Source organism: Molossus molossus, unplaced genomic scaffold (assembly GCF_014108415.1).
Source record: "Molossus molossus isolate mMolMol1 unplaced genomic scaffold, mMolMol1.p scaffold_m16_p_8, whole genome shotgun sequence".
Lineage (NCBI taxonomy): Eukaryota > Metazoa > Chordata > Mammalia > Chiroptera > Molossidae > Molossus > Molossus molossus.
This window is the reverse complement of record NW_023425402.1, coordinates 10,444,346-10,458,236: the sequence shown is the minus strand read 5'-3', so window position 1 is coordinate 10,458,236 and position 13,891 is coordinate 10,444,346. Positions and strand designations below refer to the sequence as shown.

General features: G+C 57.8%; 1 protein-coding gene across 1 annotated transcript in view; it reads right to left on the bottom strand.

Annotated features, from left to right (window-relative positions):
• Window positions 1-3,734: 3,734 nt before the first annotated feature.
• The window catches only part of GLP1R (glucagon like peptide 1 receptor), a 35,064-nt gene continuing 24,907 nt past the window's right edge, over window positions 3,735-13,891 (bottom strand). The window contains exons 8-13 of the mRNA XM_036248816.1: window positions 10,953-11,013; window positions 10,352-10,421; window positions 10,172-10,260; window positions 9,721-9,859; window positions 8,821-8,862; window positions 3,735-3,946 (exon numbers count right to left, since the gene is read on the bottom strand). Of these exons, the coding sequence (XP_036104709.1) occupies window positions 3,779-3,946; window positions 8,821-8,862; window positions 9,721-9,859; window positions 10,172-10,260; window positions 10,352-10,421; window positions 10,953-11,013 (569 nt within the window). The 3' untranslated portion in view covers window positions 3,735-3,778. The remainder of the gene's footprint in view (window positions 3,947-8,820; window positions 8,863-9,720; window positions 9,860-10,171; window positions 10,261-10,351; window positions 10,422-10,952; window positions 11,014-13,891) is intronic.

The window sequence follows — 13,891 nt, the reverse complement described above, 5'->3', positions numbered from 1 at the left end:
CTAGCAGGGTCACCTCTTACTGAGGGCAGGAGGGGGGAGCTCGTTGTGGGGGTGGAGTGAGGGGTTCGGGTGGACAGGAGGTTGGTTGCATCAGAGGAAGATACATGACTGAGAAACTGGCCAAAGTGGCCAAAGGGAGGAGAGAAAGCCCTCCCCTTCGACAGATTCGGATATAGGCAAAGTCCGAGAGACTTTGAGGAGTTAATGGGAAAACAATTATTCTTATCTGCTTCCTGCCAATCTGTATCCATTGACAGAGCAGAAGTAATTATAGATACTGTAGACACACCGCGGCATTAAGTAAAGTGTTTCAAATTATACTGCCCAACACCATTTCCTGGCAGGGCCAGAGCCGGGGGGCCAGCCGGTAGCACTGGGGGCACGGTGCTGGTGTTTGGGGAAGTCCCCACCATGGGCATGTTGTTTCCCAGGAAAACTCCCTCCAGCAATAGGAAAGAAAAAAAGAATTGATATTAATTTGGTTTCTGTTGACTATTTAGAATGTCATTCACACGACATTAGCAGAGTAAGCCAGCATATATTGAGGGTTTTCATAGTTTGCCTCATAGGAGCCAAAAGCAGGGTCAGCACTGTAGATTAGAATCAATTCAGCGGAGGGAAAATAAACCTTTGGAATGGATTTCGCCTCCCCGGAGCACGTAGCAGGCATTAGCAATAATGGGAGCCCTGTCTGCGCATGGAGAGGAAGCATCTACCGCTCGGGCTGCCACCCACCCTCGCCCTGGGCTGCGTGGTCCCATGACCTTCACAGTGGGTGGGAAGGTTCTGGATTCATCATCTTCTAACTTTATGCTGCTATGCACAGGACAAGAGACACACACACACACAGTGTTCTTTCCTAGTGGAAGAAAGATAGAAGGAATGGGGACGGAAGCTGCTGAAACATGGCCCACACGGATGAGGTGACCACACCTTTCCGGGCATGGCTGTGAACTGACTCTAGTTGCCCTTTGTGGTGGCTGTGCCATCTTTGCTAGGCTAAAGTTGCCCACTTTGCTGGTCTTCTCCAATTCAGGAAGTACTACAGAAACAAAAGGGAGGTTCGGGACCTTTCTGGAGGCTCCTTAGTTCACTCTGCGTGTCTATCCGTACGTCTCGAACAGGCACAGGTGCAGCAGAAAACCGTTAAGCGAAACCATTAGAAGAGTGTAGGGTTTGCTGTGCAATGGCTCACTTGCTGGCTCTAGGTACGCGCGTGCCCTATGCATCTCATTTCTTAACTTTAAGACAAGGATAAGGGAAACACTGGAGTAGAGATAGTAAAGCACACTCTACCCCTCCTCTCAGTAAAATAAATCACCGGGAAGATGGGGCCTTCACCATACATTTGCTGCTGTTTACTCTTTAATGGGAACTCCAGAAAACACTTGTATTTTTCACCTGTCCTTCCCCGAGGTCTGAGAGGCAGGAGCTGGCCTGGGTCCTAGCCCAGCTCAGCCACCATCTAGCACTGTGGCGTTGGGTGAGTCACCTCTGCAAGCCTCCCTCCTCACCGTGGATCAGATCTGTGATTTAGCTGCTCCAAAGACCAAAAACCAGCAAGGACAAGTGGACAGGATCGAAGCCAACAAGTGCGCGGGAGCTGGCCAGAGTGCTGAACTCGGGCCTGGAGGCTGCTCCGCTCACAGCGCCCACACCCTGCAGGTCAGCAACAGTGCCCTCGGGACAGAGGCAGCTGGTGCTCTCAGGCATGCAAACAGCTCCTCGAATTTAGTACATCGCATCTGATAGTTCCCAAACCTGTTAGAGCCATTTTTCACTTAGGAGAGTTGGGGAACAGCTTCGGAAGGAGTGTACTGCAGTTCAAATGAATATTAATCCTGTGGGTCTGGGAGCCAAGAAAAGATTCCCTTCAGTTCAGTATTTGGTAAGTATCCAGGATGGAAAACGCTCCTCAGTGCTAACAGGCTTGGGGACTGGGGGTGTGACAAGCCTTCTGAAATCAGGAATCACAGTACCCGTTGGGAAAAGAATTGTACTCACAGTTTAAACCAACTTGTCTGAGCTTCCCTGGTGCCTCCTAACTGAACAGACTCCCCACAGTCCCTCCCTTCAACAATTTCGTGTTCACAGGTATTATCAATGTGTCTCTTTGCTGCTGTGCAGTGTATTAATATTCTCAAAATCTTCATTTTTCTAAAACTGAAATGCTTACACCAGAGCTGTACCCCCATCAATGCACCAGTGCTCATACCCCCCAACTCCAAGGAGAAAGCCAATGAGTGGAGCCTATCGGGAAGCCTGCCCTGATTCTGGGGGAGCAGGAATGCCCGTCCCCTACCCTCAGGAGGCAGTCTGCACAATTACTGTCTTTAGCTCGAGGCCCAACTTCCCTGTTAACTAGACACAACACATCACCAAAGCCTCTCCGTCTGCTCTCCCGGGAGGTCGGGGCTCCCAAGAGTCCCCTCCTGCTCTGGAAACTGCTCTGACATCCATGCACTCCGCCACCCGCCGCCCAGGGCTGGCTGGCTCCCCTTCTTCTGGGCGTCTGCATTGCTGCCATGTGCCCACTTTCTCACTGGAGCTGGGGCAGGACTGACTCTGCTGCTCATGACAGGGGAAGAGACTGGGGGCAGGGCAAACATTAATTAGCTCTAAGTGTGGAGGAGTTCAATCAATGACTACCCCGCCTCCCCAACAACATCACAAACACCACCACGATTTTGTTCTTGTTTTCCTCAGGTGGGAGAAACCAGAATGGCATGTTCGCACATACAGACAATTCATAGCAATAAAGAAAAATGAACAAGCTCCCCAGTGGGGGGGATTTCAGAGGAAAGAAACCCACAGCAGGGGAAGCCTGTCTCCATGGTAACCATGGTGACTGACAGTTGTCCCACAAGAGGTCACATGTCCTAAAGTTGGAGGAGGTACCCACACTCCCATGCAAGATACAGAATCTGGTCAGAAATGCGCCTGTTTCCACGGTGTGCAGCGCCCCAGGTTCCCGGCAGCAGGTGATCTGAGCCCCGTGTGCCGTTGCTGAAGTTCCCTAGGACAACTCCAGAGGCTTCTTGAGCATCTCCACATAGAATTTGGAGCCCATACCCAGGGTCTGGGTCGTCGGCAGTGGGCTGCCCCGGTCGCCTGGGCACAGACACTCAGGTAGATGCCCAGGGGGAAGTGGGCACCAGCAAGGAAAACCCTCAGGCACCTTCATGGCACCACCCACAGCCATTTCTAGAAATAGCTGCTGGTCGTGGCCCAAACAAACCTCCCCAAAGAGAAGCTGGGTGGTTAGATGAGGGACAAGCTGAGGGAAACAGTGACCAGGACACCTGAACAAGGAGGCAGATGGGGTGGCGACCCCGCCCCAGGCAGGCGGCTTGGCTCACATCACCCGAGCTCTGTCTGGCTGAGGTTACATCGGCCTCTTTCAGAACCACCTCCTCCAACAAGCCACAGTCCCACTAATAAGCCATTGACCTTGAGTTTGAGTCTGGGGCTGATTTGCTGCTCTGTCTGGGGGAACCCCAGGGGCCTGTGGCTTAACGGGAAGAAATCCTCATTTTAGCAGCAATAGCTTTTCCTCTCTTCCCGCCACAGTGATCCAATTAGCAGGCTGCTTCTCCTTAGAGAAAATGTGTCCAGGGTCCCGGGAGGCTCTGCCCATTTGCCTGTCTGATGGGTCGGGGAGGGAAGCAGGGCTGTTGGAGTGCTCGTGTCCCTCCCTCCCCGGGCCCCAGCAGGGTCCCCCGACCTGGGAGGCCGCCCAGCCCGCCTGCAGAGGCCAAGGGAGGCGGGTGCTGGAGGCTTAGCTGTAGGAGGCCTGGCAGGTGGCTGCGTACATGCTGCTGCCCACCATGCCCCCGCTGCTCAGGCTGCTGGTGGGACACTTGAGGGGCTTCATGCTGCTGCCCCTGTCCATGTGCAGGCGCTCCAGCTGCCAGCGCTCCCAGCTCCTCCGAAACTCCATCTGGACCTTCCGTGGGAAAAGGAGGGAAACAAAAGCCATCACGCAAAACAACTGCCCACAGAATGGCCCGTGATTACATTAGGAGGGAAGGGAAAAATCCACTGCATTATATTAAGAGACACAAGTCAAGGCCTTCGGGCGCCTAAATTAATATCCCAATAAAATTGTTTATTGTTGTCTCCTATTTTCCGCCTCTCCTCAGGAGAGAGATGAGCTTGGTGATTGAATTGGCCTCTTCCATCTCTAAACTCGGTGACTCAGCTAAGTACCTTTCACAGTCCATCCCAGTATCACTTGAGGGAGGAGGAGAAAGAGGGATGCGGAGGGAATGTGACTGGCGCGCTCTCCAGGTTTCAGTTCGGGTGGTGGAGGGACACATTGGCCCCCTCCTGCGCCCACACCAGACTCTTCTAAACTCCCCGAGGGCTTCAAGGGAAGAAGGAGGGAAGGACGAAATGAGGCCAAGTCTGGGAGCAGCAGGGAGGAGGGGGCTGTGGACAAGGGCTTCTCGCCTGTACTTGAACTAATCTCACCCAGGAACTAGTCCCAGCCACTGGGGTGCAGCCCAGTGAGTTCAGTCAAGCGGAATCCCTGCTGTGCTGGGCTCGGGCCTCCTGTCAGGAGAAGCCTTCTCAAGAGGGCTGATGCTTGGGGACCATGTTGGGCATAAAGATCAAATCCCACTAAGCGCCGATCCCCATCCCTTACAGGCCTGTGGCAGTGCCATGGTGATCCAGGTCCCCGAACCTGCATGTACAACCCCGGGCATCTGGAGGGCTCTTCTTGGGGATGTTCCCATACGTTTGCTTCTCAGAACTTCTCTGATGCCCCCAGCCTTGCCCCCAGGACTCCCCACCCCAGAATGTTGGGGCCTAATGCCACCCTGTCAGGCCCCAGCCATGAGGACAGACAGCAGCTGCCAGCAGCTGGAGGTGAGCAGCTCACTGGCAACGCCCCCGTCAGTCCCTGCACCAACGTCCCTCGTCTCTGCTGCTGCCAGGCTGTCGTCCATCCAGCCACGCCCATCAAGACGGCTGGCCTGGCCGCATGCCATCCATTAAAAGAATGTCTTCTGCACCAAGTGGGCTGAGGCACCAACGCTTGGCTGCCCAGTGGGCCCAGTAGCCCAGGCTGCGTCTCGGAGCCCAGGCTTGGGTGCAGGAGGGGGGTGGAGCAGGCTCCATGTGTGGCCCCCGGCTGGGTGCCAGCTCCCTGCCCGAAGGGTGCGTGGTGCACTTGCTGGATGGGCACGGGCCATCCGAGGTCAGTGGCGGCCTCTGCAGGGAGACCCAGCCCTCACTCCCTCACTGAGAGAAGATGGGCTGCAGCCGCCACCACTGGGGAGAGAGATGGTAAACTGAGGCACACCCATGGGAGCCACCTCAGGGACTGAGGAGGTCTCTTGGATGCCAGCGGATCAGACAGGACCAGGACTTCGCAGGGTGCTGACCCTGTGTGCCCTCTGCCCCATCTCCCTGGCACTCTTGCTGAACCTCGCCGCAGTCCCTCTCCTCAAAAAGCACCGATCACTGGGAGCTACTGCACGCCTAGCACTTCCCACGAACAGCAGCCCAGGGACTAACTCGTCAGAGGAAGCAGAGTGTCTAAGTGTTTCTCCAGGTCTCGGCCAGGATCTGAACCTCAGTCTGGGCTGACCCCAAAGCCGGCCTCCTATGCCCGGCCCCTACCGCCTACGACTGTCCGACTGTCCGTCATGCTTGCTCTGGCCGGTCCCGCCCACACTCAGCGGGAGCGACAGGAGGGCCACCACGGCTTCCTCCCCTCACAGCCGGGAACCTGACAGCCCAGCCCTAGGTCGGCACTCGGCACTGGAGAAGTGCTTTTTAAATGAGACGAATGGTCTGGCCGGGTGACTCAGTGGTTGAGTGTCGACCCAGGCACCAAGAGGTTGCGGGTTTGATTCCGGATCAGGGCACATGCCCAGGTTGTGGGCCCGATCCCCAGTGAGGGGCATGCAGGAGGCGGCCAGTCGATGTTCTCTCTCATCCATGTTTCTATCTCTCCCTCTCCCTTCCTCTCTCTCTCTCTCTAATATCAATAAAGAAAACAAAATTAAAGGGGCCGAATGAATGAACGGGGCTTGGGGCCCTTGTCACTGGGTTATTACATGGAACTCCGAGGACAACGGTGCGGGTCTGGACCCCGTTCCAGAGGGTCGGCGCCGTCCCCCAGCTCACCCTCATCCCTGCCTCCCACGGCCTTCGGGTCGGCGCTGTGCCAGGCTCTGGGGTTGGGGTTGGGCCGGTCAAGCTCACTGACCTCCATTTGCACCTGGGGACAGAGGCGAAGTGACTGCCCGTTACCAGCCAGGCGGCGTCAGAACTGGGCCAGCACTCAGGCTGAGTCCAGAGTCACGGTGAGGGGACACGAGCTGTCAGCAACTATGCAGGACCAGGGTCAGGGCCATCCTTTCTCCTTGGGTCACAGGTACCTGGCATTGCCATGGCAACTGGGTCTGGAGAACAGCTCTAGTGGACAGAGGCTCAGCCCAGGAGCCCCGAGTGCCTTTGTGGCCCAGCGGTGGTGACGGGTCTGTCCTTGTGCGGGCGGAGCAGGGCCCAAGGCGTCTCCAGGAGGGTTTAAAGGGGCACCTAACACAAGGCAGGCTCTCCAGGCTCCCTGAGCAGAGCCTCCTGGACCCCACAGCAAGAGCCTGGGGGAGCCCCAGGGGACTGGCCAGCTGGGGATCTGGGGACTCAGGGGTCACGTTGTTTGCCAAGGGCAGAGTGGGGACAGGCGCCCCTCCCTCCCTTCTGCCAGGGGAGGCCAGTGAGGAGGGCGGTGACTGGGCTTTAAGGAGTGGAATCAGGAGAAGCAACTGAGTCAGGGTCCAGGTGAGACGCGCCGCAGAAAGGGTGGGAAGACGTTGCACACGTGCGTGCAAGTGGGGGCGGTGAGCATGTGCTGCTAGCACAGCTCTAGGGGAAGGGGAGGGAGACATGGGAAATGGGGTCTGGGGGGTCGGAAGGTGCAGGAGGGAGCCCCATTCTCTCCTCAGGCCTCTGCCCCCTGCCCCCGTCCCACATGGGGACACCTGCCACCCTGTCCCTGTCCCCTAGAAAATAAAGCAGCAGAGCTTTGGGCCGGGTGGCACATCACGCCCCTGGCTGAGAACCATTCCTGCAGTGAACGCACCCGCTGAGTGTCTACACCCGCTGAGTGTCTACACCCACCTCCCCTCCTTCACTGGCCCACCCCCCGCGGGGCCTGACCAGCCCTCTGAGACCTGCCCAGGACCCATTTCTGGGCCACCCTTTGCCTGGTGCTGCCTCCACCTCCCCAGCCCTGGCAGCCTGCTGAGGCAGCCTCCCACGGCCCGCTAGCTCTACCACCTCCTGGCCACTGAGCTGGGCTCTTCCTTTCCCTTGGCGGAGCCTGCATTTTCTCATCTGTAAAATGGGGATAACATCTGCTACACAGGACTGACTTTGATGAAACCCGCGAGCACCTTACACACAGCAAGTGCTCAGGAAACATTTCCCCTTTTAGAGATCTGAAGTCGCGTGCTGCCAGCAGGATCTCCTCCATTTCGTAGGCAGGGAAACGGGGGCTCCGTGGGGGCATATAACCTGCCCCCCTACAGCTCATTCAGTGATGGGCCTGGACCAGAGCAGAGAGCTGACGCCAGAGCCCTCACCGTCCATCCTTCCTGCCACATCACACTGCTTCTCCGAGCCATCTCGTAGGTCCCTGAAACACCACGGTCCACACCCACTGCTCCCCTTGTCCCCCACACCCACAGCACAAATGTGCGCATCCATGTGCAGACTTTGAGATCTCTGAGCCCGATCCCAGACTCAGCGACCCAGAAACCACACAGAGGGCTGGGTCTTCGACAGCAGTGTCCCTGGGTCACCTGAGCTCCGGCCCCACTGGTGCAGACCCTTCCTGGGCTGGAATGGAGGTGACAGAGTCCTCCACTCCCAGGCCGCACGGTGGGGGATGCCCACACTCTCTTCCCTGGGGACCATCTCTCCTGTGGAAACATCCCAGGCGGCCCTGTGCTACTTGTGGGACTATTGTTTGTTTTCTCCTCTGGAAGGAACTTAGGGGTGAGGATCTGTGGCATTTGTGATGCCCACTTTAGTGGCTTGGGGGTGCTCCTGCCCCAACACAAAGCTGGGCACCTTGGAGCAAGGGGCCTCCCGCAGGCACCCACAGACACAGACAGCCCCCCTTTCCAGGAGCCGGCCATCTCAGAGAGGGGAGGCCATGGTCTTCAGGTCTGCAGGAGGGGGTGTGGGGTCAGCAAGGCACCCCCCGCGCCCCCCCCACAACCAGACAGCCACCAGAGGAACGCGTCCTTTCTCAGGTGGACCGGGCTCCCGCCTGCCCCACGGAACCGGTGACTGTTCTCCCCGGCAGGGCTCACGTGAGCCCTGGCTCCGCACCCCTTCCAGGCCCCCGGCACCTTCCTCAGCTCTCTGATCGTCAGCTCCTCACGTGTGAAAAATGGGAATATCGAAACCAGAATTTTAGCAGGGTTTTTTTGGGGGAAAGAGGCTGACAATGAAAATGAGATCGTGATACGTAAAACCCCAAGTCTGCGTTGAGGGCATCGCTGTCTAATCACCTTGTCACAGCCCCCACCACCTGTTCACTCAGGACCCGCTTAACATGAGGCTGCGTATTCCCCAAACTCACAACTGGTTAGGGTGTGCCTGCACGTGTGCGTGTGTGTGCACGCGCGTGTGTGCGCGCGCGTGTGTGCATGTGAGAGACCTACACATAGAAAACAGAACACACAGACGAGACGCCTCCCAGCCCCCGTGACTCAGTTTGCCGAGTGGGGTCTGAGCTGGAAAGACAGAGGAAGTCCCCACTGCACAGCCAGCAGGGCGCGTCCCCCCGGGCCTTACCTCGTTGTTGACAAAGCAGTACAGGATGGCCACCACCAGCCCCTGGAAACAAGGGTCACATCAGCAGGGAGGACGTGGGGGGCGCCCCGCAGACAGGCCCTGGCCTCAGGCCCTCGGGGCTCCAGCTCATCTGGGCAGACCCCGGGATGGGGGCGGTGGGCTCCTCCTCTCCTCTCTGGAGGAGCAAGAAGCCCTCTGCCCGGATGCCCCGGTAACTTCACCCACCTCCTCTGAGGACGCCCCAGAAAGGACTCCACCTCTGACCGTGGGGCACTGTCCCTGGCCTGTGTTCACTCAGGAAACATGTGCTCCAGAACTCTGACCTGTGTGTGTGCATGTGCAAGTGCGCGCATGTGAGTGTGCATTTGAGTGTGAGTGTGTACGTGTGCAAGTGCACACACAGGCCACACTCTGGCCATCCCATAGCCCCCTGAGGGGCTGGGACCAGGTTCTTGTGTTTCTACGCCCACTGACTCGCAGCATCAGCTCATACCAGTGGAGAGGATCAATTCTTGGCCTTTGAAACTACGTGATTGTGCAAACCTGTTTTAACACCTCTGAGCCTCACTTTCCTCCTCTGTATAATGGGGATCATCCTGCACACTTCCTGGGTCTGTGAGGGTGAAACACACAGTGTGTCTAAGCAGCTGGCAGGGCGCCCGTACCTAGACAGCAGCTGCAGTGCCCGGCTACATCCGGGAGGGCTTCTTGTCCAACGTGTTTACAGAAAAGACTGGCTGGGCATCGGGACACCTGGGGACACCTCACACTCAGCTCCCACTATGTACCACTGGGCAAGGACCACTTTCCTCCGGGCCTCGGGCGGCCTATCTCCAGGGGCAGGATGCCATCTGCCCACCCGCGCCCCGACCGCGAGGAAGGCCCGCACCCCGAGGTCACCTGGAAGGAGGTGAAGGAGAGCTCTGTGAGCAGCTTGACGAAGCGCAGTGTCCCCCGGGCGTGCTCGTCCATCACGAAGGCGAAGATGACCTCATGGGTCCCCAGCAGGGGGATGAGTGTCAGTGTGGACTTGGCAAGTCTAGGGGTGGGGTGGGGATGTCATTCGGCACCTCCCCTTTCTGTGCCCTCACCCCCCACCAAGGCCTGGCATCTGGGTCACAGACACCCTTCCACCCCAAATACCTGGGTCAGGCTGCTTGGAGGGGAGGAGGGGGAGGGGGAGTCCCCAGAAGCCCAGGAGCTGCCCCAGGGATGGGGCAAGGCTTGGGGTCCCAGGCAAGGCCCAGGTGGGAGACAGTCAGGTAGGGCTCAAGCTCAGCACCCCAGGGTCCCCATCTCTGCTGGAAGGAAGGGCCGAGGGTGCCCAGCAAAGCCAGCTCAGGTAGGTCACCTGCACTTGATGTCCGTCTTGCACATGAGATTGGCCTTCAGTTTGGACACCACGATGCAGATGACTCGGACAAAGATGAGGAAGTTCACCTGCAGGGCAGACAGCAGGGTGGCTGGGGGCCTCCTCAAGGCACTCGCTCTCCCCAGTCCTCCCCCAAGGCCACCCCACACCGCCACTCACCCCAATGGCAAAGAGAATGGGCAGCCGGATAATGAGCCAGTAATTCATGTTCGAGTTCCTGGTCCAGCAGCTGGAGAGGGAAGAGGGACACACACGGGCACCCAGTTGGACACGGACCCTGGCTCACAGAGCGGGCACAAGGCACAGAAGGACCTGTGGGCATGCGAAGTGAACCACACAGAGCCACACAGACACTGCCACCAGGAGCGACCCAACAACCAGGCCCACAGACCCACGCAGGGCCCGTCCGGCCACGCGCACACACACGCAGTCCTAAGCAGTCACACAGAGATACACACAGCCCCTGCGTGAACCTGCCGACAGCCACTCATGCACTCAGCACCAGCCATACAACAAGCATTTCATTCACGGTTATCACAGAAGAGCCTGCAGGGGACGCCACGCACCCCACAGGCCCGGCGCTGTTTGCCGTCATACAACCCCAGGAGGGTGGACGGGGGGAGAGAACGGAAGTCATAAATGAACTCTGGTCCTCAGTGTACCCTCCCAGCAGGTCACAGCAGCAGGCCCCAGGGCCGAGGAACCGCTTGGGGTTTGAGGACAGGACCTCAGCACACGCCCTCTCTGGCAGGACACTCACCCTTCATCCTCGTAGAGGTACTTGACAATGCCCCAGGGGATGACAAACAGCAGGGGGACACCTAAGAGCAGAGAAGGAAAGAGGGGAGAGGGGCTGGCAGGCCCAAGCCGCCCATGCACACCCAGAGGCCCGCCGGACCCCGGCCTCTCCCGCCTCCAGCCCTCTGCCTGGCCCACACCACACTCTCCAGAAGGCACGGAGCTCGCTGGGCTGGGTGCATGGAGAACAGAGGAGCAGGAACTCCCCGGCTCTTCCTTGGAAAGAGGTCCCCATCCCATGGTCGCTGTGTTTCTCTTCCGCAGTATGTCCCTCCCATGGGCCAGGTACACTGTCAGGGTTGCCCCCAGGGTCTGGCTGAGACACCAGGACACAGACACCCACTCCTCGTCGCAGTCAGCTCCTTCAGGCACGGGAGCCAGGCCAGGCGGCCTGTTCTCTGCTCCCTGCCCACACGCTCCTGTACGTGGCCAAAGAGCCTGGAGCAGAAACAGGAGCCTTAGCCTCGAGGCCCGCAGCCCAGTACCCTGCGCACAGGGACCACAATAACAGCTACAACAACAGCACTTGCTACTTGGCTGGGACTTGACAGGTGTGGCAGCAGGCTCTGGGATGGCCGAAGACCCCAGCTCCTGGGGTTCACACCCTGGCACAGCCCACCCTGCCCCGCTGGTCTGTGTGACGAATGGCACACAGCAGGAGGGATGGCATGGCGTCATGGTCTAAGAAGGTTAGAGGAGGCTTGTCTTGTGCTCTCCCTCAAGGTGATCAGTTGCTCTGGGGTCACCAGGTGCCAAGTCATGAGGAACTTAGCCCGTGGGGAGGCCCCTGTGGCAAGGAATGGAGCCTCCACCCAACAGGCAGCAAGGCCCTAAGTTTCCTGCCCTCAGCCTCAGGTGAGCTTGGAAGTGGCTCCTTCCCCAGCTCAGCCTTGAGATGGCCCTGGCCCGGCTGACAGCGTGCCCGCTTCTGTCAGAGAGCCTGCGCCAGAGGCCCGCTGGGGTGAACCCAGCTCCTGACCATTGCGATACAATAATGTGGGGGTTTTTTTCTTTATTAATTTTAGAGAGAGGGAGAGAGAGAGAGGGGGAAACATCAATGAGAGAGAACATTGATTGGCCGCCTCCTGCATACCCCACATTGGGGACTGGGCCCACAACCTGGGCATGTGCCCTGACCAGGAATCGAACCGGTGACCTCTTGGTGCATGGGTCAGCGCCCAACCACTGAACCACACTGTCCGGACTGTAATCATTGTTTTAAGCCTCTAAGTTGTGGGTCATTTGTTTGCAGCCATAAGCAACCAGTACAACTGGTTTCCAGCCACAGCCTCACTCGTCTTCAGAGCTCAGCACTCGCTCCCCCGAGACCTGTGTGTGTTTGCTGACTTAAAATCCACAGTCCATCCTCACGTGACAGATGGAGACAACTCAGGAGCTCAGGAGGGTACAGGTGGGACTAGAAGGCAGGGCTGCAACCCCTCAGGGGCTTTCTGCACTAACTCCTTCCATGCTTGTCTCTATGGGTGCCCCCCTCCGGGTTGGAGATGGGGTGTCTGAGACAGGGAAAAGTGTGTGGACACAGATGTGTGTGTGGGTCCATGTGTATACATGTGTGGCTTTAGGGGGTTCCACCCAGGAACACATTTCCAGGGCAGGACACACTTCCTAGTCTCTCTGGCCACCATCACCTGGACCCTCAACACGTGGAGTCCACTCAACAGCCACTGGGCAGCTCGTGTGCCTGGGGCTGCTGTGCTCGACAGTGTGGACAAGGATGGAGGAGGCAGAGAAGCTCATTGCTTCATCAGGTATCTCTCTCTCGGCCATTTATTTGGATACAATAGACCTCTCAACATCCACGATGATTTAGTGACATGCTTTATGAGACTGGACAAGGGACAGGTGCCCTCCTAAGTTCCTAGCACTAGTGTGGGGCCTGCCACATAGAAGATGCTCAACGAGAACGGAATGAATGAATGAATGAATGAATGAATGAATGAATGAGGAGTCAATGTATCCATTAGGAAAGGGAAGATTTCCAGGCAAGAACACGTCAACTCCCTGAGCCACACACCCGTATAGAACCCCCTTCCTGGTCATCCCCGGCCACACGCTGTCCTTTCTCTCAGAGACCCCACTCATGCTACCAGACCTGGGGAGCCTCATGCATTCATCAGCATCTCCTTAACAGAGTCTGTTTGAAAACAGGCACAGCTCTGCCGCGTGCAAACATTACACACTCCCTGCGAGCTTCATCTTTCCCCCATTTAGGACATCAACAAGACAGGCTGCAGAAAGAAGCCTGAATTCAGACACAGAACCAGCTGCAGGAAGTACTGAGGCCCTTGCCCATCACTTGTCTCCCTCCTGTGCAGCCTCCTTGTGAGGGGTTAGAGCCTGCCTGGCCACCCAGGGACGATGGCCACGCTGACATGCCTTTGGGAACACCCCCAGCTGTGTGGGGCCCTAATTTAATGCTTCTGCTTGCACGAGAAGCTGCACTTGACTCCAACATGTCAACTTGGGCAGATGTCCAGGCATCTCAGCACAGCGCCTGGTTCTCTGTGACTCTCTGCTCTTCTGTCTCTCTCTCTCTGCACCTCCCCATCTCAATTACTAAAGGAAAGGATGCTCTGACTGGGGAGGGGGTCCTCCAGGTCCCACCCTTGTGCCCTCTCAGACCCTGAGCCCTGAGCTGAGGAGTGAGGTGGGGAAAGGATGGGTACCCCCCCATTTCCCACTCAGAGACCTCAGGGCACTGTGTGTCCTCACCAACCCTCAACCAACCACCCCCACTCTTCTGCACACATCACATCGTCCCTTTGATTGTTCCTGTCCTCAGGTCGCCATGGTGACAGGCACTCCCAGTGCTGATGCTATTTCCCAGAATGGACAGACACTGCCCCCACCCCGGGGACGGCCTTCCCAGAGCTCTCCTCA